This window comes from Portunus trituberculatus, chromosome 7 (genome assembly GCF_017591435.1).
Source record: "Portunus trituberculatus isolate SZX2019 chromosome 7, ASM1759143v1, whole genome shotgun sequence".
In the NCBI taxonomy this organism is placed as follows: domain Eukaryota; kingdom Metazoa; phylum Arthropoda; class Malacostraca; order Decapoda; family Portunidae; genus Portunus; species Portunus trituberculatus.
In genome coordinates, this window is record NC_059261.1 from 6,121,719 (window position 1) to 6,148,683 (window position 26,965).

At 41.4% G+C, this 26,965-nt stretch overlaps 2 protein-coding genes across 8 annotated transcripts in view; both read left to right on the forward strand.

The window, feature by feature from the left end:
* The first annotated feature begins 1,312 nt into the window (after positions 1-1,312).
* Positions 1,313-12,954, forward strand: LOC123520043 (serine/arginine-rich splicing factor 4-like). Of its 7 annotated transcripts, none has more exons than XM_045281936.1 (10): positions 1,313-1,452; positions 4,147-4,278; positions 4,977-5,047; positions 5,413-5,490; positions 5,844-5,916; positions 8,512-8,585; positions 8,862-9,050; positions 10,667-10,711; positions 11,182-11,307; positions 11,686-12,954. In XM_045281936.1, exons 2-10 carry the CDS (start codon positions 4,153-4,155, stop codon positions 11,777-11,779), a joined length of 876 nt encoding a protein of 291 aa, XP_045137871.1. In that variant the 5' UTR covers positions 1,313-1,452; positions 4,147-4,152; the 3' UTR covers positions 11,780-12,954. The 7 variants fall into 7 exon arrangements, with proteins under 7 accessions (XP_045137871.1, XP_045137886.1, XP_045137880.1 ...); XM_045281951.1 differs by having other exon boundaries at positions 10,670-10,711; XM_045281945.1 differs by having other exon boundaries at positions 1,389-1,631.
* A 1,662-nt stretch (positions 12,955-14,616) lies between these two features.
* The window catches only part of LOC123520075 (RNA-binding protein 25-like), a 29,682-nt gene continuing 17,333 nt past the window's right edge, over positions 14,617-26,965 (forward strand). Inside the window, 8 exon segments of the mRNA XM_045281962.1 lie at positions 14,617-14,704; positions 16,586-16,684; positions 17,527-17,564; positions 18,089-18,377; positions 18,712-18,849; positions 19,186-19,248; positions 19,251-19,459; positions 19,877-19,960. Coding sequence (XP_045137897.1) covers positions 16,606-16,684; positions 17,527-17,564; positions 18,089-18,377; positions 18,712-18,849; positions 19,186-19,248; positions 19,251-19,459; positions 19,877-19,960 — 900 coding nt within the window. The 5' untranslated portion in view covers positions 14,617-14,704; positions 16,586-16,605.

Below are 26,965 nucleotides of genomic sequence, written 5' to 3' on the forward strand. Positions count from 1 at the left end.
TTCTGCGTCTCTTCGTGTGTTTCTGGGCTCAGATGTGTGGATAGTAGTAGTAGAAGGAAGAAGAAAGGAGAAATGAAGGAGGAGGAGGAGGAGAGGAGAAGAAAGAGAGAGGAAGAGGAGGAGCAGCCAAGCCACAATACTTAACTCTCCCTCCATTTCCTCAATATTTTGCTTAACATCTAGTGTTTTGGTGTGTTTCTAGGCTCAGACATATAGACGGAAGTAATAAAAGGAAGAAAAGGGGAGAAACAGAGGAGGAGGACGAAGAAAAAAGGAGAAAGGGAAGCGGAAAAGGAAGAGGAGCCAAGCCGCAATATTTAGGTAAGTCCCCCTTGTAATCTTGCAGTTATCTATTATGCGTTTTTGGATGTTTTTGGGGGTATATTTGGGGTGTTTTAGCTGTGTTAGGTATAGTGTTGTTGCAGGATGTTTTGGATGTTACAAGTGTGTTTTGGGTGCATTTTTGTGTGTTTTCAGTGTGTATTAGATGTTTTTACGAATTTGTAGTGCTGTAGAAGTGTACGTGTTTGAGTATTTGGTTGTGCTTGGGGTATTTTGAGGGGTTGTATGACTTATATAGTGTAGAGGCATTTTGAGAGGTGTGGAGAGTGATTTGGGTGAAGACTGGGTGTTTCTAGTGAGTGTTCGGTGTGTTCATTTAACTTCATTGGCATTTTGAGGTGTTGCGTGGCGTTATGCGTGTGTTTTGGGTTAGTTCTGAGTGTTTTAAGTGATTTGGGTGTGTGCGAAAAGTAATCTAGGTGTGTGTGGGTCTCCTGAGTGTGTTATTGCTATGAATGGTTTATTGTGTATCAGTACATAATTATACTGTTATACATACATAAATACATACATACATTGATATTTCTAAAAAAAATCCTTGACAAATCCGGATTTCGTTACATTTCTCTTAAATTTTTAAATATCCTTCAAATTTTTGGTGAGATGCGGGGCCGGGGAGAGGCAAATGAATGGGGGAATAAGGGAGGCAATTAAGGAGACTGGGAGAGGAATGATAATGGAGGAAGCTGGAGGGAGAGCCTGAGAGAGGAGGGAGATGACGGGGAGAGAGGTTGGGAGGAAGGAGGGGACAATGGGGGAAGCTGGAAGAAGCGGGAGATGAGGGAGAGAGAGATGGGGAGGGGTTGGCGACGAGAGGCGGGGAGAGGGTGGAGGGAGAGTGATGCTGGGGGGAGGAAGAAGAGAGGGGCGTTCTCTGGAGGGAGAGAGACTGGGAGAGGTGGGAGGGTGATAGGGGACTGGTGATGAGGGTGGTAGAGGCATGGAGAGGAGGGAGAGTGGGGTTGGGAGAGCCTGGGGGATAGGAGGGAGAGCGGGGCGGGGAGAACTGTGGGAGGTAGGAGGAGTATCTGCGCGCTCCCTCATCTTCCCATCAGCTTCACGCACACACATCACGGCCCTTCATAAAACCCACGATTACTGGATGTTGAGGCAAGTACCACCTCCTCTCTACCTGTCCATTTATTCCCCAGCCCAGCACACCTGTCTGACTCCCCAGGTGTCTCTCCGGGGGTTATAAATCACGAGAAAATCGCAAAAAATAAGGTCGGGTCCTCTCTCTGTCCACTGTGTCCCCTTCGCCATGTTGTAGCGTCGTCTCTGATCAATAGGTAAATTTTCGGTGTTTTCTCCTCAAATACTGCTAGTTCTGCCTGCTTTGGGGTCTCTGCTAGTGTGCCCTGCTGGTGTTGGTGTGTATGTGGTGTGGCTGGGATTTTAAGTGCGTGTGTGGTGAATGAGAGGGAAAAATATTAAAATGTCTGGGTATTTTTAGTGGCGGTGGGAGGCGGTGTGGTTGTGACTTGTAAGGAGTGAATGCATAGTTTGACTTATTTGTGGCTTGTTTTTTAAGGTTTTTGTTTCCTCTAGCGTGGTTTTGGTGTGTAAATATTAAGGTGGGAAGGTTAAATATATGTCTTTTTGTATTTATAAGGAAATAAATGGTGTGTTGTCAAGCTGGTTAATGGAAATTTTTGACGTGTTTGCTTGTGGTTTGTTTGCTTCCTATTAGCTTTGGTGTGCTTGTAGTATAGCACGGGAGTCTAAATATACATCTTCATTTACCTGGAAGAGGGAAGTAAATGCTATAGTAATTTCCAGAGGTATAGTTTGATGTAAATTAACTACTTTTATTAATCTTGGAAGCAAACATGGCTCTCCAATAATGCCAGAATGCGTCACCAGATTTATTTCATTCGTGCTTATGTTGTACTGTAGATTAGCTTTTGGTGGTGGTGGTGGTGGTCAATTGTTGGCTTTTCAATGTCAAAATACTCCACCAGATTTTTATTTCATTCACGCATATGTTGTATCACAGATTAACTTCTGGTGGTGGTGAATTTTCAGTGATGTCAAATTACTCCACCAGATTTCTACTTCATTCACGCTTATGTTGTGGTATTAGGGTTTGGACTTATGGTGGTGGTGGTGGCTTATTGTCTATTTTGGCACCCCAGTACATCACCCCCGTGGTAGTAAATTTAAAGTTAGGGTGGTGGTGGCTGGTGGGTGTTGCCTCATCCTATTCTTAGCCACCTAAGAAGCCACAGTGGTGCAGTACTGGTGGATTAGTGTGTCTTATTGGGTTTATTCATTGCTTTTTACTATTTTATTATGTAAGAGGGGAAAGCTGTCCAAGAACAACAGAAAGTAAAAAAAAAGAATAGAATGCCAGTCCCCATGCAGGTTTGAGAGTTAGCCCAAAGAAAGGGATAAATGTCTTGAAACTGTCTTAATGCTAGGGAGAAAAGAAATGATAAATAAATAGTAAAGAAAAATAAAGGAAAACATTAGAAAGATTAAGGGATAAATTTGCCGTTTTAACCAGTATACCTTATCTTATATTTCTTGTTCCCCATGTCTAACAAGCTTGGGGACCTCGTGGGAAAGCGGGTTTTAACCTAACCTAACCCCATTTTTCGATAGGGTAAAATGGGGTTAGAAATGCTAGTAGGAGTGTGATCTAGACTGTGAGAATGTGTATTAGGGTAAAATGAGGTTAGAAATGCTGGTAGAAGTGTGATCTAGACGGTGAGAATGTGTATAGTGACGTATGGTGTGTTGGTTCAAACTGCAACGATTCTGAATAACAAAAGGAATAAATGAAATGATATAGAAGATTAATACATTTTGGTTAAGCATGTTGTGTTAGGTTGGTTGATTCACATTGCTGTTTTAAATGATGAAGGAAAGGAATAATATGGAAAGTAAAGAAAAGCAGTAGAAAAAAATAAAAAAATGAATGGGGGAAATTATATACAAAGAACAATAAATGAAATTATATAAAAAGATTAATATATTGTGGATTGGCATGTTGTGTTAGGTTGGTTGATTCACATTGCTGTCTTAAATAGTGGAGGAAAGGAATGATATGGAAAGTAAATAAAAACCATAAATAAAAGATAAAAATGAATGGGGGAAATTGTATAAAAGAAATAAAGAACAGTATATACTTGTGGATTAGTGTGTTGCATTGAGTTTGTCTTTTCCCTGTCTTCTTTTAATTAATTGTTAGCTTTATATTTACTCCCAAATAAACCAAAACTTCACCCAAACACTAACTGATCTTAATTGTCATCTTTATATTTACTATGATAAATAACTACTCTCTTACTCTAATAAATAACTTCCTACTCTCTTGCTCTCTAATAAATCACTTCTTTCTATCTTTCTCTCTAATAAATAACTCTTACTCTCTCTTTTACTCTCTAATAACTAACTTCCTACTCTCTCCCTCTCTCTCCTACTCTCTTACTCTAATAAATAACTCTTACTCTCTCTTTTACTCCTCTCAATCTCTAATGAATAACTTCCTACTCTCTCCTACTCTAATAACTGTTACTCTTTTGCTCTTAGTTTCTGTTTCTCTCTCTCTCTTTACTCTCTTTTACTCTAATAAATCACTTCTTATTGTCATCTTTGTATTTCATCTAATAAACCAAAACTTCACATCACTAATAGAGAGAGAGAGAGAGAGAAAAATGGTTATAATTCTTACTTTAATAATGAAACAAACTTAAATGAAAAGATCTCACTAAATTTTATGACTAACTGACTGACAATGAATGAATGAGAGAGAGAGAAATTTGCCTTCTATGCTGAGTTCCCCTTCTTTGCTTCCTTCAGACAGCCATGGTGGGGACGCGTGTGTACGTTGGGGGCCTGAGCTACCGTGTGGGAGAGAGGGACCTGGACCGCTTCTTCCGCTCCTACGGCCGCCTCAGAGACATCGTCATTAAAAACGGCTTCGGATTTGTGGTGAGTTGCCGAGGAGTGTTTTTCAGTGCCATATTTAAGTTTTTCCTTTATTTCTTTATTAATTTGAGTTTAGAGTGAGTTTTATTTATTTATTTATTATTATTATTTAGTTTGTCACTGTTTTATTTATTTTTTTTTTTCACATTATTTTTATTTATTTAGACCAGTGCAAGTTTTTTTTTATTTATTTTTTATTTTTTTTTTTTGCCATTTTATATTTGATTTGTAAGTTTGTTGTAATTTTTTTTGTTTTTTCATTTTCTTTCATGCTGTTTTATTCTATTTGTTTATTCATTCATTTATTTTTCCTTTATTCATTGTTAGGTTTGTGCTTTTCATTTATTTCTTTGTTATATTTTCACCTTGCCTTTCAGCACATTTATTTATTTATTTTATTTATTTTTATATAACTTTTTCTTGGTTTAGTTTTTTCCTTAATTCTTTGCTTTATTTGAGATTTTCCTTTATTTATTTGAGTATTTTCTTCCTTTCACCAGTATTTTTCTTTCTTTTTCTCTTATTTCTTTAATTTTACTGTTTTTACTCTATTATTTCTATTTTTCCTTTTTTTCCTTGCTAGATTTCAAGTTTTATTTAATTTGTCACTTCTTTTTTTTACCTACTCATGATTATTTATTTATTTATTTTATTGTGTTAGTTGAGTTTAGCTGACGTGTTTTCTCCGTTCCTCGCTTCAGGAGTTTGACGACGACAGGGACGCAGACGACGCTGTGTACGAGATGAACGGAAAGGAACTGCTGGGAGGAAGGTAAGGTGGTGGTGGTGGCATGTTGCTTTCTTGCCACAAAAGTCTTTCAATTAGAACATTTTTAATTGTGCCAAATATATGGACTCTGGCTCACTTTAATTCAATATTCTACTGTATTTTTATTGTGGGCACCTTAACTTTATCTAACTTTAGCCCAATCTAACCTTCACCTAACCTAACCTAACCCAAACTTGACTTAATCCATCCTAACTTAACCTAACCTAATCCAAACTTGACTTAATCCATCCTAACCTAACCTAAACTTGACTTAATCTAACCTTCACCTAACCTAACCTAACCCAAACTTGACTTAATCCATCCTAACCTAACCTAACCTAACTTGTTATTGCCATTGCTGTCTTTAGGGTGACGGTGGAAAAGGCCCGCGCAGCTCCTCGCCTCCGCTGGCCCCGCGCTCCACCCCCTAGAGGCTTCCATTCTAGGTGAGTGGCCCAACGTGTGTGGTGGTTGTAATAGTGGTGTGGTGATGTGGTTCTATTAGTGGTGTGGTGATTTGTGATGGTTTTAATGGTGTGTGTGGTGTGTCATGGTTTTAATGGTGTGTGTGGTGTGTCATGGTTTTAATGGTGTTGTGTGATGGTTTTAATGGTGTGTGGTGTGTGATGGTTTTAATGGTGTGGTGTAGTGGTGTGTGATGGTTCAAATGGTAGTGTTTGCTGGTTTTGATAATGGTGTAGTGGTTCTGATAATGGTGTGTGATGGTTTTAGTAATAGTGTGGTGGTGGTGTAGTGGTGTGTGATGGTTCTAATGGTGCGTGTGTGTGGTTCGTTGCAGCCGGTTTGGCATGGCGGCGCGGACTGACTACCGCCTCACTGTGGAGAACCTGTCGAGCCGTGTGTCGTGGCAGGTGAGTGGCAGCCTGGCCTTCTGCGGTGTCTCTGAAATTTGTGAAATATATATATGCACAATTTTAAGAAGGAAAAAAAAAAGCTGTAGCCTTTTTTCTTTTCTTTTTTTATTTTTATTTATTATATTTTTATATATATATTTTTTCTATTTATTTCCCTCCCCCCGCCCTCCCAGTTCTGTGTTTTCCCATTGTCTTTATTGGTAGGAAGGAGGAATATATGAGTTTCCTATGCCATTCAGTGATTTATTTAGGCTTGTAAGGGTGGGTCAGGATGTGTGTATGTGTGTGTGTGTGTGAGAGAGTGAGTGTGAGAGTGAGTGTGTGTTAGTTGTCACTTATTGGGGTTGGGAGCAGATATGGTTTAAAGACTTCACCCAAACCTTCTTATCACTATCACCTTTCTCCGTTACTATCAAGAATGTGATAAAAGAAAATATGCTTACGTGTAAATAAAGATGAATTCTATTTTTTATTTGATCTTAGCTTGAAAATATTTAGGCCAGTATTCCGAAATGCTTTGGTCTCTCACCATCACTACTTTCCAAAGGCTTTAGTTGAAGATATGCATACTCTTAAGGGTAGTTTTGTAGTTCCAATGATGTACTGGCAAAATTTCTAGATTATTATGAAGAGAAACTGTCTTTGAAACTTGGCTAGAGATCTCTGTGGCCTCGGAAGATTGCTGTGGTGAGAGAGGAAGGCATTTTTAATACTGGCGTTACTGTGATGCATCCGTCAATAAATACTTCAAGCCATCATCCTCTTGATACTAAAAACTTCATAAACATTTGCATTAGAGACAAACAACTAACTAAAAAAAATTAATATAATCTTTCAATACCCCAGAAAAGTATTACATCACAAAAACATCAAAAATTCCCCTGAAATGTTGAATACAGAGGAAGAAAGGTGTATTAGCAGTAAGAATGGGGAGGAAAGTCTTCAAAAATATATATTCCCAAAAGATAAGCTGGGGAGGGGTGTGGGGGCTGTGTTGGGGTTCAGGGGGACTGTATGGGGAGGTGAAACTAGGGTCTACTCTCCAAGGCTCTGTTCTCTCAGTGTGATTGTTTTTAAGGGGCACAAAGATGAGAGTTGGGTTGTGAAGGGTGTTTTTCTGTGTCATGGTGCTGCACGGGTGTTGACCTGACCTGAGCCCCACCATGAGGGAAACACACTTCAAAACTCCACCTCTTCCACTAAGCCTGTTAAAAGGAGTTGACATGAGACGGTGTAGTGTTTGAGAGGCAGACATTAGTGTTCACCGCTGGAGGGTGGGAAGGTGGTGGTGGTGGTGGTGGAGAAGGATGGTAGTGTGAGGAGGACTGAGGACACCATGGTGAGTATGAGGGCATTGTGGTGGTGGTGGTGGTGGTGGTGGGTCTGATACTGTTTATTCCCTGAGCCCTATGTGTTAATCCCCTTCTTTGCCATGTAGCAGTCAAGGCCGCCCTGTCGCCTGGCTGATGTGCTGCTGACAGTGTAGCCTGTAGCCTCCTGCAGTGCCCAGACAGACCCTAACTCTCTGTCGATGTCTTTTTGAAGACACCGTAAGGGAGAGAGGGCAGGAGAAATAGGCAAGGGAGGAGGAGGGACGCGCTCGGCCGCGCAGGCCCGGACGGAGGAGCGTCGTAATGGCCGGTGGTTCTGGCGGGACGAGGGGTTCACCTTGCGAGTCGTGGGGCCGCCTGCACCGTGACGGCTGCCGGTCCGCCGCCGCAGCAGCGCGGGTGGAGCGAGTGGACGAAAGTTGGGCTGGCGAGGACGTGGGAGAGATTTTCCCCGAGACGTATCTTGGGTGCGAGGAACGGCCGTCTGTCTGTCTGTCTGGCTGGCCGGGGGCGGAGACAACCGCCGTCTGGCCTCCCTTTCCCTCCCCCAGACCGCTTGCAGGGTCCGAGCTAGGCGCCACATTGGCCTCCCGTCCTGGGCTTGCGGCCTCGGGCTTTTGGTCTCCTTGTCCCGAGAGGCTGGCCGGGTTTGTGGGCAGCCGGGCCGCTGAGGCAAGGCTGAAAGGCTCTGTGGGGTCGACACTGTTTGCCTTAGAGGTATAGGAGATGTGCAGCCCATATACTATGATTAAGGTAGAGCAAATCACAAAACTGTGCCTGATTCGCGTACTATTTCATAGTCTTGTGCATTTTTTGTCTCATCAATTCACTCTTGTTCATTTTTGCTAGAATGTTTATCCTTGGCCCACAGATTTGTATAAAGATAAAGCTTAGAAAAAACAAACAAACAATTTTTGCCATTAACTGAGAGGCTGGTGTGGGCAGAGCTTAACTTTAAGTGTGACCAGAAAGTAATGTTGTAGACGCTTCTCTCTAGGCAGCCACAGGACCCCTGGTGTGCTCCTCCTCCTGCCACCTGCTGCTGGAGGAGAGGGAGGAGGAGGAGGAGGAGGGCCATCAGCAGCTGAGCCAGTTCCCTTAACACCCTTGCTCCCTCAGGCCCCATGCTGGCCGGGCCCCGCCACGCCGGGAGTGAGGCGGCGGCGGTGGTGGTGGCGGCGGCAGCTGAGGCAGGCTGTCATCTGTACTCTGACCGTCTGCTGCCGCCGCTACCGCTGCTAACGTTCACCTTTATTGGCAGGACCTCAAGGACTTCATGCGGCAGGCCGGGGAAGTCACCTATGCCGACGCCCACAAGTACAGGAGGAACGAAGGGTGAGGCCGTGTGTGTGTGTGGTACATTGTGACCTGACCTGATAATTTGACCTTTAATGACCTCATCTAAACTATCTCAACCTTGTCTTACTTAACTTAGTGTGTGCGTGTGTGACAAAGTCATTTCCCTCTTTATTGTTCCTTTGCTGATTTCTCTCTCTCTCTCTCTCTCTCTCTCTCTCTCTCTCTCTCTCTCTCTCTCTCTCTCTCTCTCTCTCTCTCTCTCACTCTCTCTCTCTCTCTCTCACACTCTCTCTCTCTCTCACTCCCCATCAGTGTGGTGGAGTTTGCTACCTACGCTGACATGAAGAACGCACTCCACCGCCTGGACGGGAAGGACCTGCATGGCCGACGGATCCGCCTGGTGGATGAGTCAAAGTCACGCAGCTCCCGAAGGTCACGGCGATCCAGGTCAAGGTCATCCTCTCGCTCCAGGTCGCGCTCCAGGTCACGTTCCAGATCCAGGTAATTTGTGATCCTCTGTGATGACTTGACCTGGTGATTTGGTGTAGTGTGACCTAACCTACCCTAACCAGACTTGACCTTACCTGACCTAGCTTGTTTTATTGATAGGAATTTCAAGTGTTATTTTTATTTATTTATTTATTTATTTATTTATTTTTTTATTATTTAAGATTAAGGTCAATTTTGTTACCTGACTTGACTTGACCTGACTTGACCTTAAGCTAACCTGTTTTGTTTTAATGGCAAGAGTTAGTGCAGTGTTATGTTAGCCCACTTATGTCTCTTGTTTTAGCTGACCTTCCTTGTGTCTTGAAGAGCAACCCAGTCGTGTTGTAGCTTAGTTCATTGGCACACCAGCGCTGCCTCTTAGGGATGTAGTAACGTAGTGTGTAGGTTGGTGAGTTTGTTCCTTCTACAGCAGGGGTTCACAATATTTCATTAATAACGTCCTTAGTGACAAGACTACCTACCGAGCCAAATTCCCAGTAACTCTTGATTTACGCATGTTTAATTTACGCGTTTTTGTTAATGCGCAACCAAAAAAAAAAATTACTATAACTGATTAAATTTGCATGATGGGTTTGCTTCTACACGATTTGGGCCACATCCCACATCCCCCTATTACCTAGTGTTTCTTATGGGTATTACAAGTTTGTTTTACGTCAATTTTGAAATACGCGATGCCTCTTGGAACGCATCTGTCGAGTAAATCAAGAGTTCCGTGTATTGGTGTAGTGAGTGACACTGGCTCAACACACAATGGTGCTGCACAGGATATTAGTAGATCAGCTGTCCAAGTGCCCATGGAAGTCTTGTGAACCCCCTGCTCTAAAGCCTTCAGTATATTCATTCATTACACTTTCATCAGCTTTCAACCTTAACCCCTTCTGTACCAGGACGCGTTTTCATATTCATTCTGGTTACTATTTGGCGATTTTGTACACTTCAGAAACATATATTGGGATTAGAATAGTAAAGACTCTGGCCATTAATCTTTTGACCTTCATAGACCCTTCCTAATGTAAATAAAATTGTCTAATCACCTAACACACACTGGTTCCTTCCTGAGTCAGTGTGTGGGTGTAAATTGAGAGGCAGTGTAGAGTATAGGTAGAGAGACAGACAGAGGTAGATGCATTGGTAACCTAACATAACCTAAGCTAACACAGGGAAGACATAGACACTGGTTCCTTCCTGAGTGTGTGTGTGTGTGTGGGTGTGTATTGAGAGGCAGTGTACAGTGTAGGTAGAGAGATAGACAGATGCATTGGTAACCTAACATAACCTAAGCTAACACAGGGAAGATATAGACACATACTGGTTCCTTCCTGAGTGTATGTAGGTGTGTATCAAGAGGCAGTGTAGGTACAGAGATAGACAAGAGGTAGTGAAGTAGAGAGGACAGCTTGTACTGGCTTGTGTTGCCTTGTTTGTTGTGTCCAGGCTGGGTCCGACACAGGGAAGGCTAAGATACACTAGTTCCTTCTTGAGTGTGTGTGTATAGGTGTGTATTGAGAGGCAGTGTACATTGTAGGTAGTGAGGTAGAGAGGACAGCTTGTGTTGGCTTGTTTGTTGTGTCCTGGCTGGGTCCGACACTTTTCTCTCTCCCCACCAGCAGGTCCCGCTCTCACTCCAGATCCCGCAGCCGCTCCAGGTCCAGGTGAGGAACGGAAAGTCATAAATTGAGGGAATGAGTGAGTGAGTGTGAGAGAAAGAATGAGTGAGGGAGAAATTGAGAGAAAGTTAGTGATGAATTATGAGAGTAAATGAGTGAGAAATTGAGAGAGGGAAAGAGAGAGAGAGAGAGAGAGAGAGGTAGAGAAATTTTGAGCAAACAAGAGTGAGTGAGTTAGAAGTTGTTTGAGAGTGAGTGAGGTTCTTTGAGTTTGAGAGTGAGTGAGTGAGTGAGGGTCTTTGAGTGAGTGAGTAAGGGTCTTTTAGTGAATGAGTGAGGGACTGAGTTGAGTGAGTGAGGGTCTTTGAGTTTGAGAGTGAGTGAGTGAGTGAGGGTCTTTGAGTGAGTGAGTAAGGGTCTTTTAGTGAATGAGTGAGGGACTGAGTTGAGTGAGTGAGGATCTTTTAATGAGTGAGTAAGGGGCTGTTAGTGAGTGCGTGTGTGTGTGTTGGCAGGAGCGGCGGACACAGCAAGAAGCGAAGGTCGAAGTCCAAGTCCCGTTCCAAGTCTGGGTCGCGGTCCAGGTCACGGTCCGGCTCCGACAGGTCCAAGTCCAGATCCAGGTCCAGATCTCGCTCCAGGTAAACCACTCTCTCTCTCTCTCTCTCTCTCTCTCTCTCTCTCTCTCTCTCTCTCTCTCTCTCTCTCTCTCCCCCCTTCCTTCCTTCCTTATTTCTGAAACATTCTTCTCTCTCACCGCAACATTTTTCCAAAGCCACTGAGATGACTAGCCAGGGTATCAAGATTGTTTCTCCTGTTAGTAATGTAAAAATTATGTTAATCTGTCTCTAGAACCACTAAAACACTAATAAGAAACACAAAACCTCCACTTAAAACCACAAAAACTCCATAAAATGCCACTAAGCCACAAAAACACCACTTAAAACCACTAAAACACCCATACAACCATCTGTGTCTATTATGGCGACTAGTAACTACCCTCTGCCTTTCCTCTACAGGTCAAGATCCCGCAGTGCGTCTCCGGAGAAGAGAAAATCACGTAGTCGCTCGAAATCTGCAGAGGCGGAGTCAGAATCGGAGGAGGAGAAGTAGGAAGGCTGGTGTGGGTTGGTGTGGGATGCCATGTTCTTCCTCCACCCTGTTCTCTTAGTACAATTGAGTGTGTGTCCCTCTAAGGCAAGTGTGAGAGGAGTGTATGGCTGCGGAACAGGCTAAATACTATATTTTTGGGGTGTATTTACCTTCTATGGGGTCGGCAGGGGTTCGGAAAAGTGTCCTGTTGCTGCTGCTGCCTCTGCGGGGGCCTGAGATGCAGCTTGTGGGGGGGGAGGGGGGAATGCAGCACGTACAGCAGGTTACTTAGCTGGTGTTACAGTGGTGTGTGGTGGTGAGTGGTGGTTTGCTTCCAGTGAATCATTTTGGTGTGTTTTTGTAAGATTGTAGTGTGGTAGACTGTGGTGGTGGTGGTGGTGATGCTGGAGTTGAATCTGCCTCTTGAATGTGTTAAGATTTGGTGTCCATTGTTGGTGTGTTTCATATGTTGGCACAGAATCATTTCACTCTACAATGTTTAGTGTTTCCATAACTGACTGTGTGTGTGTGTGTGTGAGTGAGTGAGTGAGGGACAAGCACAGTGAAGGTGTATGTATGTAGCTTTGATATACTGTTTTGAATATCTCCATATTGTTCTATCAATTGTTTGGATGTTGCTACACCACACCACCAATACACCACCACCACCACCACAATCTGTCTTTGTTTTCAGTGGTTTTGTAAATATTGTATGTAACTCAGAACAACAACATAACTTCAATGATGATAATAATAACACACACATTTCTCTGTATAGCATTGTAACACACACACACACACACACACACATGCACTCTATTGTTGATAAAAGCCATATTTGATTCCTTACTAGCTGCAGTGCAATAATTCAGTGTACATAGCAAGCCAAATCATTTAGTGAGTGTTGAGGCAGGAAAGGTGTTGCATTTATGTGTGAGGCAGGCTGGTGTGTGTATGTGGGGTGGTGTGGTGTGGTGGTGTGTGGTTGCTGCTGCTGCTGCTGCTGGACCTTTCTGTACTGTAGCTTGTACTGTCCCAAGCCTTCTCTATCGTAAGACGCTTCTGATCAAAATAACTACACAGACAAATTTTAAGGTTTTTAAGAGCAGTGACTGTTGCTTGTGTAGGACATGACTATTGCTACTATGTATAAATACTATAAAGTTTTGGTTTCAATACACTTCACCTTCAAACGACACAGTGTTTCTTTATCCCCACAATGATGCACACAGAGAGAGAGAGAGAGTGAGTTATCCAGTGTTTCTTTATCCCCACAATGATGCAAAGAAAGAGAGAGAGAGAGAGTTAACCTTCATCTGCAGGTATTTATTCAGTCTTTCTTTATCCCCACAATGATGCAAAGAAAGAGAAAGAGAGAGAGTTAACCTTCATCTGCAGGCATTTATCCAGTGTTTCTTTATCCCCACAATGATGCAACGAAAGCGAGAGTTAACCTTCACCTTCAGACATTTATCTAGTGTTTCTTTATCACAATGATGCAGAGAGAGAGAGTTAACCTTCACCTTCAGACATTTATCTAGTGTTTCTTTATCACAATGATGCAGAGAGAGAGAGAGAGTTAACCTTCACCTTCAGACATTTATCTAGTGTTTCTTTATCACAATGATGCATAGAGAGAGTTAACCTTCACCTTCAGACATTTATCCCTTCATTCCAGCTAACTTTTTCAGACCTGCAAGGGATTGGCAACTAAGGGCCTTCTTTCTTTTTTTTTTTTTTTTAGTTTCCCTTGGCCTGTTTTCCCCCGCTTACACACAAAAAAAATCTTCCACTGTCATAGCATCATAGCATAGCATGGCCCTGTAAATTCTGACCACGTTCTTCCATTATGAGAAGAGTCGCTGGGGACTACTGTATTGTATGGCGCTGTTGAGGACTGCATTTCATTCATTAGACCTTTCTCCATCAGTAAATATTTCCAAAGTGATGATTTAAAAAGTAGAGAGAGAGAAAGAGGTTTGGTTAGGTTTTAAGATAGGCTGTACTCATAATACATCTTTAACCTGTAAAATTACCAAGATTAAGTGTAATGTATAAATAAAAAAATAAAAAAGAGGTCTGGACTAAGTTTATGGGAGTGTGTTGTTGTATTGTGATTTATGATTTCTGTTAACCTCTTCAGTACCGAATCGCATTTTTACCATGAGCCTTTGGTATGATCGGACCATTTTATTGACATTAGGAAGGGTCTATGGAGGACAAGATTAACGGCCAAAGACTCTTCACTGTTTTAATCCTCCTCATAAGTTTCTGAAGCTGTATGAGATAGCCAGATAGTAAGCAGAGTGAATATGAAGAAGCATCCTGGTATTGAAGGGGTTAATTTTGTTGTCCATATGGTATTGGGTGAACTAAGAACTTCGTGAATGGAGTACGGTAATAGAAAGACAACCACACCCATCCTAAGCAGACATACTGTACATAATGAAGGAAAAGATTAGGAAAAATATACAGAAGCCAAAACCGATAGAGATCTGAATAAAGCGAAGCAGAGAAAGACATGGAATATATGAAATGAACCGAAGAAATTAAGGGAGTTGCGATTGCGTAAACAGAAATATTGTTTGTAAAATTTTCCTTATTCTATGATGTAGTTAATTGTAGATAAGTGTGTGAGTAAATAATCAAATATACCTCTAGAGACCATAAAATGATAACACAAATATAATAAATAATACTTAAAACACAAACATTTTCACCAGTAATAAAATGAATAAATAAACCACCATTTCAATCAACCACAATAAAAAATAATTAAATAAAAACTATCACGAACTATTTAAACAAGAAAAAGTAATAAAAGCGAGAAGTAACAAAATACCATAAAAAATTTTTCTAATCTCTCAATCGCAAGACAACAGTTCGCCATTTTCTGCTGAATACTGAAGAATATTTTACTGTTTACGCTGTTTTCTACCATTCAGAGTAAGTTTTCCTCCTTGGGCGTGGGCGTGTGGGCGTGTGGGGGTGCTTAGATCTATGTGGGACAGAAGAATTGGCGGGAATAGGCGTAGGGAACGAGAAATAAGGGGAAATGTGCCGCCTTGCCTGCTGGGAATCTAATCGACGTGGTGTGTGTTCGTGTGTTTGTTTTGTTTATTTCCTTAGTTTGTTGCTTGTTTGTTTGTTTGTTTTGTTGTTTGTTTATTTGGCGTTGTTTTTTTATGTTTAGTGTGTTTGGTTTGTTTGTTGTTTGTTTGTGTGTGTTGATGGCTGGTGTTGTGTTTACCTGTTTGTTTGTTTGTGTACTTGGCAGTTGTTTGTTTCTTCCCTGCATCTGTTTATTAGTGTTTGTTTAAGATACATTAGGTTGGGTTAGGTGAGGTTAGGATAAATTGGGTTAGGTAAGAGTTGGGTAGGGATAGGATAGGATAGGGTTAGGGTGGGTTGTGTCCTGGTGAAGACGTCCCCTAACGAGTGCCCTCCCCGACGGCCCGTCACTGCAGACCACCTCATATGTTTGCCCTTACGGCCTCGTGTTTACCATGACGACCTCACACCAAATTTTGTGTTATTGTTCTCTTATTTCTCTTATTATGTTAGCACGTTAACTGTGGATGGCAACTCAACGTTCCTGAGAGAGTGTTTTGTAGTATGGAGCGTTAAAAACCATAATGTATTGGTACACTGGTGTACCCTGCGCATTTAGTGCATATACGCATGCAGGGTGTAACACCACTTTGTGTAAATATTGAAAGAGGTGAGAGAACATGCATTTCTAAGCAGAAAATGTTATATACACATATACATTTTAAGGTTTTGTTTACTCGTAAGATGATTTTAAAATTTGTGAGAGGCGCGCGATAGTCCATTGTGTTTTTTATGAGGTGACGACTCCTTGGTGGCTCGCTGCAGCAGGCGGAGGTGCCGCTGGCTAAATATGGAACGAAGGTTTTAATGTTATGTTTTGCAATCTGTGGAATGTTTCAGTATCTTACATTTTAAGACAGATTGTATTAATAAGCATGTAATTTACTGATAAACATTACACGCTAACATTACTGCGGTGATTAAAAGTAAGCACTCACATACGCACTACATGGTACAGCACCTGTCACTGGGTGAGGCAGGAGGGGGAGTGGGGAGTGACTGATTTGTTAATACAATCTGTCTTAGTATAAGATGTTCTATTAACAAGTATAATTTCAAACCATCTTACGGGTAAAAAAAAGCAGAGGCTGTCGTGGTAAACATTGGGCTGTCGTGGGAGGCTGTTGTGGTCATGGGCCGTCTTGACCACGACCCGGCTGGGTTAGGATAGTGTAGGTTAGGTTTGGTTTGGTTTACCAGCAGATCGCCAAGCTTGTTAGACACAGGGGAAAAGAAATAAAAAATAAGATATATTGTTTAAAACAGCAAATATTCCAGTTTTATATATTTAATGATACACAAACACCATCACCAACCGTGCCAACACTACACTGAATAATCATCCCCATACTGTACCACCCCCTACACTGTCCCTCACTTGGCACATCCACACCCATAGCACATCTGTTGCCCCAAAAATTTTTAAAAGGTAAATTTGCCGTTTATATTTCCCTTTCCCTATGTCGTAATAATTTTTAGGACATCCTGGCATACCTAACCTACCTTAACACTAACCTAACCTAATCTTAATTCAAGCACACACACACACACACACACACACACACACACACACACACACACACACACACACACACACACACACACAGATAATCATTAAGTCATCAGAAATCAGTCACTTTCTCTAATTTGCCTTTATTCTTTTTACTTATCTATTTATTTATTTTATTTATCAACTAAGGTGTGTTTGTGTTGCAGGCGGGAGGAAGTGTCTCGGAATGGCGTTCCCCCCGCGGCCACCCTTGATGCCCGGCGTGCCCCTCTCCACCATGATGGGGGCCCCCTTCACCCTCACCAGTACGTCAACACAGAGAGAGAGAGAGAATTTATGTTTGTGTGTGTGTGTGTGTGTGTGTGTGTGTGTGTGTGAGAGAGAGAGAGAGAGAGAGAGAGAGAGAGAATTTGTGTGTGTGTGTGTGTGTGTGTGTGTGTGTGAGTGAGAGAGAGAGAGAGAGAATTTGTGTGTATGTGCGTGTGTGTTTGTGTGTGTGTGTGTGTGTGTGTGTGTGTTCACTGTTTTATCTGCTGCAGTCTCTGACGAGACAGCCAGACGTTACCCTACGGAACGAGCTCAGAGCTCATTATTTCCGATCTTGGGATAGGTCTGAGACCAGTTACACACCACACACCGGGACAACAAGGTCACAACTCCTCGATTTACATCCCGTACCTATTCACTGCTAGGTGAACAGGGGCTACACGTGAAAGGAGAGACACCCAAATATCTCCACCCGGCCGGGGAATCGAACCCCGGTCATCTGGCTTGTGAAGCCAGCGCTCTAACCACTGAGCTACCGGTGTGTGTGTGTGTGTGTGTTTAACCCCTTCAGTACTTGAATGCATTTTTACCTTGACTTTTGGGGTGCAATTAGACCATTTTATTGACATTAGGAAGGGTCTATGGAGGTCAGAAGATTAATGGCCACAGTCTTCACAATTTCAATCCCCCGCGTGAGTTTCTGAAGCTGTAAGAAATCACCAAATAGTCACCAGAATGAAAAGGAAAATGTGTCATGGTACTGGAGGGACAAATCATGCTCTAATTTAACAAGTAACATTGAGGTCTAGTGTAGTTGTGTGGTCCCTGCCGTTCTATGTGTGGGGTATGGTCATTAATACAAAAAAATGTCTTGTTTCAGCAAATATAGTTCCTGCCGTCGGGATCCCCATTTCACAGGTGAGCTGAGGGCTGTGGTGGTGGTGGTAGTGGTGGTAATAGTAGTAGTAGTAGTAGTAGTAGTAGTGATAGTGGTAGTTTTTATTTATTACTAGTAGCATTTTTATTGTGTAGTAGTAGTAGTTGTTGTTGTTGTGGTGGTAGTGGTGTTGTTGTAGTAGTAATGGTAGTATTGGTAGTGGTAGTAGTAGTAGTAGTAGTAGTAGTAGGTCTTTTTGTTTATCATTAGTAGAAACATCTTAATTCTTTTTGTTTATGTTTAAGCTTTCCTACTTTCTATTTCTTCCTTCTTTACTTCCTTCCTTCCTTCCTTCCTTCCTTCCTTCCTTCCTTCCTTCCTTCCTTCCTTCCTTCTTTCACCACCCAACCTCAAACCCAACCTAACCACACCAAATTATTCTTAATCCAACCTAACCCAACCTAACCTAACCTAACCCAAATTAACCCAACCACACCAAACCGTCCCTACCCTCCCTGACCCCAACCTACCCACCACTGAATTTTTGCCCTTCACCTTTACCCAGCCACTCTCGCAGATTCCGACACCAGCCAGCAACCGTCCTCCTCTGCGCACCAACACCGACACCACCTCCAACGTCGCCAAGCCTCCCCAGGTCCCCACCACCGCCACCAGCCACGGCATGAAGCCCCCTAGTTACTCCAAAAGGCTGGAGTCATCAGGGCCTGCGGTGACGGTGTTTGTGGGTAACATCACAGAGAAGGCGCCCGATGTGATGGTGCGTCACATCCTCAACACCTGTGGCAATGTGCACTCGTGGAAAAGGGTGCAGGGTGCGTCCGGAAAGCTGCAAGGTGTGTTGGGGTGTGTGGGATTTTATTTATTTATTTATTTTTTTCTTATAGTTGAAGTTGCAAGGTGTGTGTGTGTGTGTGTGTGTGTGTTTTGTTTACTTTTTTACTTTATTGTGTGTCTTCCTTTTCATTTTCTTGATATATTTAGCTTTACAAATAATGATGAAGTTGACACGTTTTTAATGACATTTGTATGAGTGGAAGGACAGATTAACAACATTTCTACCTAACGTAACATAAACAAACAATCAAACTAAACTAAAGCAAATGAAACTAACCTAACCTAACCCAACCCTAACAAACCTTAACCTAACCTAATCCTTCCTTGCCGCAGCGTTTGGGTTCTGTGAGTTTGGCAACCCTGACGCGGCGCTGCGGGCGATCCGTCTGCTGCACGACTATGAGATTGCGGAGAAGAAGCTGGTGGTGAAGGCCGATGCCAAGACTAAAGAGGTGCTGGATGACTATAAAGGTGAGACAAGAGGGAGAGAGGGAGATGAAGAGATAGAGGGAGAGAGAGATAGAGGGAGAGGGAGGGAAAGAGGAGAGAGGTAGAGGTAGAGATAGAGGGAGAGGTAGAGGGAGAAGGAAAAGGAGAGAGAGAGAGAGAGGATGGATGACTATAAAGGTGAGAGGGAGAGAGTGTAGAAGTGAAGGAGAGGGTGAGTGAATGAGAGAAAGAGAGAGAGAGAGAGAGCCTATATTTATTCATCCTCACCCATGGCAGGAAAAGAAAAAAGAGAGAGAGAGAGAGACTGCACCAAATCGCATACATAACCCTAACCTAACTCTCCCCCCCCCATGACAGAGAAACGAAAGAAGGCCAAACAGAACGGCGACGCATCTCCGCTGCAGGATGAGGTGGAGGAGGGCGAGACTACCTGGACGAGGACATGAGGCAGGAGGACGCCGCCGCACTGCGCAGGATAAACGAGATCCTGTCCGACCACAAGAAGGACATCATGAACTACGTCCCTCCGCCCAACAAGAACGACATGAGAGAGAAGAGGATGTCCAAAGTCCAGGAGAAACTTGTCGCCCTGTCCAGTGGTGCCGATATTGCCAACATTCCGACCACTACGGTGTGTCTGTCTGTCTGTCTGTCTGTCTGTTTGTGTTTATTTTTTTATTTGTTATATTTATTTTTGTGTTTTTATTTATTTTTTCAAAGTGGGATTTTTTGTGGTGATTTATGGACTGTGTGTGTGTGTGTGTGTGTGTGTGTGTGTGTGTGTGTGTGTGTGTGTGTGTGTGTGTGTGTGTGTGTGTGTGTGTGTGTGTTAGTTACCCCCTATTACTGTTATTAACACCCATTATTCACCCATTAACACCCATTACCCCCACTACTCACCCACTAACACCCATTATTCTCCCATTAACACCCATTACTCACCCATTAACACCCATTAACACCCATTACTCACCCAATGAGTCTTAAAACGTGTGTGTATGTATGTGAGAGTGTGTGTGCGCTTTTTTAACACCCATTACCCCCACAGAACCTTGATGACATGGAGGACGTTGAGGAGGGCAAGAAAGAGTTGATCACCCGAGAAATCACACAGTTCCGAGAGCAGATGAAGGTAGGGTGTCACTGTTCACTGTCATCCAGGAATACTCTTCACCCACAGGGGACTGGCAGGGGCAGGGGGCTGCTGGCACTCTGCATGGGAGGGGTGTTGAGGTGGGGTGGGCTCTCAAAGTGGTGTTTAATGGGTGTTTAAGAAGTGTTTGGTTCTATTTTTCAAAGTTTTTTTTTTTTTTTTTTTACGGGTGTTTTAAGGGGTGTAAGGGTGAGGTGGGGGTCTTAAGGGGTGTTAAGGGGTTTATGGGGTGTTGGATGTAATTTTTTCAAGGGTTCTGGGTTTTTAAGGAGACTTTATTTTAGGGTTTTAGTTAATGGGGTCTTAAAAGTGTGTGTTTTTTTTTTTTTTTTTTTTTTTTTTTTTTAGGATTTTGTGTGTGATTAAGTGCATTTTTAGTGTTTTTTTTTTCTTTATTTTTTTTAAGTGTTTTAGGGTGATGTGGTGTGTTTTAGGGTGTACCAGGGTGTTTGATATGCAGTATAGGGCATTTGGGGGCATTTTAAGGTGTTTTAGGACATATTAGGGTGTTTTTAGACATTTTAGGGTGTTTTAGGGGATAATGGGGTGTTTTTAGACATTTTAGGATATTTTAGACATTTTAGGATATTTTAGTTTTTTTTTTTCAGACATTTTAGGGTGTTTTTTTTGCATATTAGAGTGTTTGGAGACATTTTAGGGTGTTTCATGATTTTTTCAGAAATTTTAGGGTGTTTTAGGGCATTTTTTGCTGGTAGAATTAATAAAATAATTGAGTTTTTAGTAGTGACATCTTGGAAACATAATTATAGAAGTCACATTTTTCATAATTGAAATAGAAATTGTTCCGTTTTTCATGGGTAGTAACTGAAAAAACATACGTAACACTGAATAAAGATAAAAGTTTGTTTTTCGTGGGTTACAACTGAAAAAGGTTACGTAACACTGAATAAAGATAGAAATTGGTCAGTTTTTCGTGGGTTACAACTGAAAAAAACATACGTAACACTGAATAAAACATACGTAACATTGAATAAAAATAGAAATTGGTCAGTGTTTCATGGGTAGCAACTAAAAAAAACATACGTAACACTGAATAAGACATATGTAATACTGAATAAAGATAGAAATTGGTCAGTGTTTCATGGGTAGCAACTAAAAAAAACATACGTAACACTGAATAAAACATATGTAATACTGAATAAAATAGAAATTGGTCAGTTTTTCGTGGGTTACAACTGAAGAAACATACATAACACTGAATAAAGATTGAAATTGGTTAGTTTTTCGTGGGTTACAACTAAAGAAACATACGTAACACTGAATAAAGATAAAAGTTTTTGTTTTCCGTGGGTAACAACAACAAAAAATATACGTAACACTGAATAACGATTGAAATTGTTCCGTTTTCATGGGTAGCAATTAAAAAAAGCATACATAACACTGAATAAAACATACGTAACACTGAATAAACAGAAATTGGTTCGTTTTTTCATAGATAACAACAAGAAAAACAAGCGTAGCAATTTTTATTTTTTCAAGGCAAGAAATGAAAACAGACATACGGAAGATTTTTCCACGCATTACATAGAACTAGTGAATAGAAGTGGTGTTTAGGAGGTGTTTAGAATCCATAGTGGTGGTGGTGGTGGTGGTGGTGAGTCAAGGGGATGAGTAATGAATGTCTATCAAAACACTCCGAGTATGTGGAGAGCCAGCTGCCCCCTGCTACGAGTCCATCTGCTAAACACACACACACAGACACACACACACACTCACACGCACATGCACACATACATGCACACTCATACGCACACACACATATACACACATGCACACACACAGGCATACATATATTAATTCTCTCTCTCTCTCTCTCTCTCTCTCTCTCTCTCTCTCTCTCTCTCTCTCTTCTATTTCTCTATGTAGAAATGTGTCAAAGAAGGTTTCTCTGTAAGTTATTGATAGGTTTATGCACCAAAGACAATTGTTATTTAATTTCTATCAATTATGTCCATTTTATATACATTTTTTTGGTATGTAACCCTTAAAGCAAATATTTAGGCAGGTTACCCTCTTTTATTTACTCTTTCCTGCTCCCACAATGCCCAGATGTTAACTAAAGTCATTATCTCTTCAATAACAATTTTTCCTCCCTCCCCCCCCACCACCCATGCATTGCTATTACTACTATTATTATTATTATTACTATTATTACTATTATTATTGTCATTGTGTAGGTTTGTCATTGTTACTTCTTTATTTCATGGGTCTTCAATAACTGTTTGCTCCTCAGGGTGTGTTTAGGGTGATAGGGGTGAGGTGTTGTGTGTGGTGGTGGTGGTGGTGGTGATGTAAGACAAGGAAGGGGTTTTTAATGGTGTTTTCAGGCAGTCAGGCTTAAATTGGGACTAGAAACAGGCTGGTATTCTCAAACTTTTCTGCATTTCACCTCCACTATTTCAAAAGGCTTGTTATAAATTTGTGTGAGTTTTTTAAGGTGTTTTTACGGTTCTAGAGGCAGAGTGACATGATTTCTGCATTGTTGACTGGAGAAATGCTCTTAAAAAATCCCATTAGTCATCTCTGTGGCCTTGGAAAATAGTTGAGGTGAGAGAGCAGAGCATTTGAATATAGGCCTGAGAGAGAGAAAAAGAGAGAGAGAGAGAGAAAGTTTAAAAGATTGATTTCTTATATTAAAAAAAGTGAGACTGACAAAGATTGAGAGAGAGAGAGAGAGAGAGAGAAAAAAAAAAAAAAGAGACAGAGCAAGAGAGAGTGGGGTTGTTGACTGAATAAGAGTAAAAAATAAATAAATAAATAAGAGAAAGAGAATGAGTAAGATTAAGAGAGAGAGAGAGAGAGAGAGAGAGAGGGTTTAAATTGTAGCGTGTTTAGGATCAAATTGCTAACCTCGTGCTTTCCGAGGGCGAAGATACGATGATAATGTGTCGTTTTCAAATATAGGCAGTCATAAGAGTTCTCAAAGCGGCCTGACGTCTTCTGTGTTGTATGTTTTGTGGCGGCAAGGGTGAGTACACAATCTAATGAACCACTTTACCTTGTACCAGATCATCCTATCCTATATATACTCTTTTAAGGGGTTCAACACTGTTTAAGAGTGTTAAATTCTTTTTAAAGGGATTCAAGTGTGTTTTAAGGGTGTTTCAAAGGGTTTAAAACTGTTAGACTGTTTATAATAAAGTTTGAGAGTGTTTTAATGGGTTTTAAGTCTGTTAGACTGTTTATAAGGGGATTTAAGAGTGTTTAATGGTGTTTTAAAAGGGTTCAAAATATAAAAATGCTTTTAAAGGGGGTTCAAGAGTGTTTAAGGGTGTTTTAATGGGTGTTAATGGTACTAGAATGTTTTTAAAGGTGTTGGCCTGTTCTTTTGATGAGTTAGGGTATCATATAATACTCTTGAGCACCAGTAATGATAATGTAAGGAGGAAGATGTGATAAACAAGTAGATCTATATTGTAACTATTTATATGCTGTTGATGACTCATTTGATCTATTTTATCATAGTTATAAATAAATGCTGGTTCTAAATTTTTTCTCTGTCTGTCTGTCTGTCTGTCTGTCTGTCTCCTGTCTATCTTTTTTTTTACTATATGCTGTCTGCCCCATTGGATCTCATTATTATTATTATTATTATTATTATTATTATTTCATTCTGTTGGTATTTTGTAACTGTGGCAGATAGTTATATATATGGATTATTTCTATTTTATTACTACTGTTACCTCTCTCTCTCTCTCTCTCTCTCTCTCTCTCTCTCTCTCTCTCTCTCTCTCTCTCTCTCTCTTCAGTTTGTGGATGTTTTTCTCATTTATTTTCCTTCCTTTCTTGTTGTTTATCTCAATTTCTTCTGTTTCTAGTAATTATCACCTCTCTTCCTCTTCTTCCTCCTCCTCTTTCCCTTCTTTCTCCTTTATTTATTTATTTTTTTTTATGTTCTTTGTCTCAATTTCTTCGGTTTCCTCTAATTATTACCTCCTCCTCCTACTCCTCCTTTTTCTTTTCTCTTTTCTTCTTTTCATGTTTGTCTCATCTTCTGTTTTCTATAATTATTGCCGCCTCCTCCTCCTCCTCCTCCTCCTCCTCCTCCTCCTCTAAGCATCTGTGTGGTCATTTATCAGTAGATTAATGATATAATGTTTTTTTTTTATATTGTTTTGGTTATCTCTATTTTTAGTACACTTTGAATAACAACACTCTGATGTAACGCTCTCCACTGGCTGGCCCCTCGCATTCTTGTTGTTGTTATTGTTGTTGTTGTTGTTGTTGTTGTTGTTGTTTATGCTGTGTTCGGCCCTAAATGGTTCTTGTTTGTCTTTTAAAAAATTCTCGTAAGTTTGTTTTGATTTGATTTATTTATTTGTTTTGTTATTTTTCATTTATTTGTTTTATTTAATTTTTTTTTTTCTTTTTCTTTTTCTGCATATCTTCTTTAAAATTCTCTAAGTTTGTTTTTGTTTTGGTTCATTTTTATTTTGTCTTTTTTCATTTATTTCAATTATTTATTTTTATACATATTTATTTATGTATTTATTTGTCTTTTGTGTCGATATTTGATGGTTTTTTCAAAGTCAGCTATATTTCTTTCCTTTTTTTATTCATTTTTTTTACAAGGGTCTTTCAAAATTCCATGGTTCATTTCACATCTATTTAGTTTTTTTCACAGTCAATAATTGTATTTTTTAGGAATTAACTGCATATCTATCCCTTTTTCTCTCTCCACCTGTTTTTACAAGAGTCTTTTAAATTTCCATTCACGTGTCAGTCAATAATGTTTTTTTAGGGGATTAATTGCATATCTATCGTATTTTTCTCTCTCCACCTGTTTTGACAAGAGTCTTTTAAGTTTCCAAGGGTCATTTCGCTGGTTTACTACATTCTAGAGTGCCCAAACACTGTATGGTTAGGTTAGGTTAGGTTCCATAGTGGCCAGTTGCTGTATACAAGGGGCAAAGAGATACCAAGTGGTGAGTCGGGGCTGTGATCGCTAAAGACACAATGAAAATACAGAGAGAAAGGGAAAGAGAGAGAGAGAGAGAGAGAGAGAGAGAGGGCCAACATAGAGAAAGGGAAAAAGAGAGAGAGAGAGAGAGAGAGGGCCACATAGAGAAAGAAAAGAGAGAGAGAGAGAGGGGGCTCACATAGAGAAAGAGAGAGGGGGCCCACATAGAGAGAGAGAGAGAGAGAGGGCTAACATAGAGAAAGGGAAAGAGAGAGAGAGAGAGAGAGGCCACATAGAGAAAGGGAAAAAGAAAGAGAGAGAGAGAGAGAGAGAGAGAGAGAGAGAGGCCACATAGAGAAAGGGAAAAAGAAAGAGAGAGAGAGAGAAGGCCCACATAGAGAAAGAGAAAAAGATAGGGAGAGGGCCCACATAGAGGAAGAAAAAAAGAGAGAGAGAGAGAGAGAGCCTACATAGAGAAAGAGAGAGAGGGGGCCTACATAGAGAAAGATAAAAAGAGAGAGGGCCAACATAGAGAAAGAGAAAATGAGAGAGAGATAGAGGGCCAACATAAAAGAAAAAAACAGAGAGAGAGAGAAAAGGGCTCACGTAATGAAAGAAAAAAAAAAAAAGAAAGAGAAAGAGAGAGAGGGCCAGCCATCGACAGCCATGCACCAGAGTGTTAATATATTAGGAACACTGTGCCTAACTCCTAACAAGTCACCCAATCCTTGCTGCTCACCCTGCTAGCCACACCGGGGGAAACAAGTGCCAAGTGCCGGGTGCCATAGCTCACCCAGGCACCCGGCACCCCCTTGGCACCCTCCCCCGGCGTGGCTCTGCATGGGGGGAACCAGGGAATGAGTGAAGTCAATATGGCAGCGCTGCAATTTGAAAGAGTGAGTGAGTGAGTGAGTGGGTAGTCGCTGTGCTGGGCCTGGGATACCTTGCCATGCCCCCTGCCTTCTGTCCTGCCCCTGTGGTGATCCCTGGGGCTGTGGGGGCTGTGTTTTGTAGGGTTCAGTCTTGTTATTCATTCCAGTGTCTTGTGGGGTTCAATCTTGATACTCTTCCCAGTTTTACTTCTTCGTCTTTCCCTCCTTTACTTCATCCAGATGGCTCTACAGCTGTCTCTTCTTTTCTAAAGCTGAACTCTTCGCTCAAACCTTTGCTACCAACTCAACTTTGGATGATTCTGGGCATATTCCTCCTACTCCTCCACCCTCTGACTACTTCATCCCTAAAATTAAAATTCTTTATAAAGACGTTTTCCTGGCCCTCTCTGGCCTTGATTCTCGGAAGGCTTACGGTCCGGATGGAGTCCCTCCTGTTGTTCTCAAAAACTGTGCTTCCGAACTCGCTCACTGCCTGGTCAAACTCTTTCATCTGTGTCTCTCTACTTCTATTTATCCTTCTTGCTGGAAGTTTGCTCACATTCAACCTGTCCCTAAAAAGGTGACCACTCCAATCCTTCTAACTACCGCCCTATAGCTTTGATTTCCTGCCTTTCTAAAGCCTTTGAGTCTATCCTTAATAGGAAGATAATGAGGCATCTATCAGCTCACAACCTTCTCTCTGATTGCCAGTATGGTTTCCGTAAAGGCAGATCTACTGGTGATCTTCTTACTTTCCTAACTGAATCTTGGTCATCCTCTTTTAGGGACTTCGGTGAAACCTTTGCTGTCGGCCTTGACATATCGAAAGCCTTCGATAGAGTCTGGCACAAATCTTTAATTTCTAAACTACCCTCCTACGGATTCTATCCTTCTCTCTGTACCTTCATCTCCAGTTTCCTTTCCGATCGTTCTATTGCTGCTGTAGTAGACGGTCACTGTTCTTCCCTAAAACTATCAACAGTGGTGTTCCACAGGGTTCTGTCCTATCACCCACTCTCTTTCTATTATTCATCAATGATCTCCTAAATCTGACTCAATGCCCTATCCACTCCTATGCTGATGATACCACCTTGCATTATTCAACAGCGTTCAACAGACGCCCAACCCAACAACAATTAAATGACTCAAGGCGAGATGCTATAGGACGCCTAACTTCTGATCTTTCACTTG

Bases quoted from the DNA above. Each gene is read 5' to 3' on its own strand.
- LOC123520043 (XM_045281909.1), top strand. From the start codon at position 7,554: ATGGCCGGTGGTTCTGGCGGGACGAGGGGTTCACCTTGCGAGTCGTGG. The intron at 8,586-8,861 runs GTGAGGCCGTGT...ACTCCCCATCAG, and splicing joins AAGTACAGGAGGAACGAAGG to TGTGGTGGAGTTTGCTACCT. The intron at 10,712-11,181 runs GTGAGGAACGGA...GTGTGTTGGCAG, and splicing joins CGCAGCCGCTCCAGGTCCAG to GAGCGGCGGACACAGCAAGA.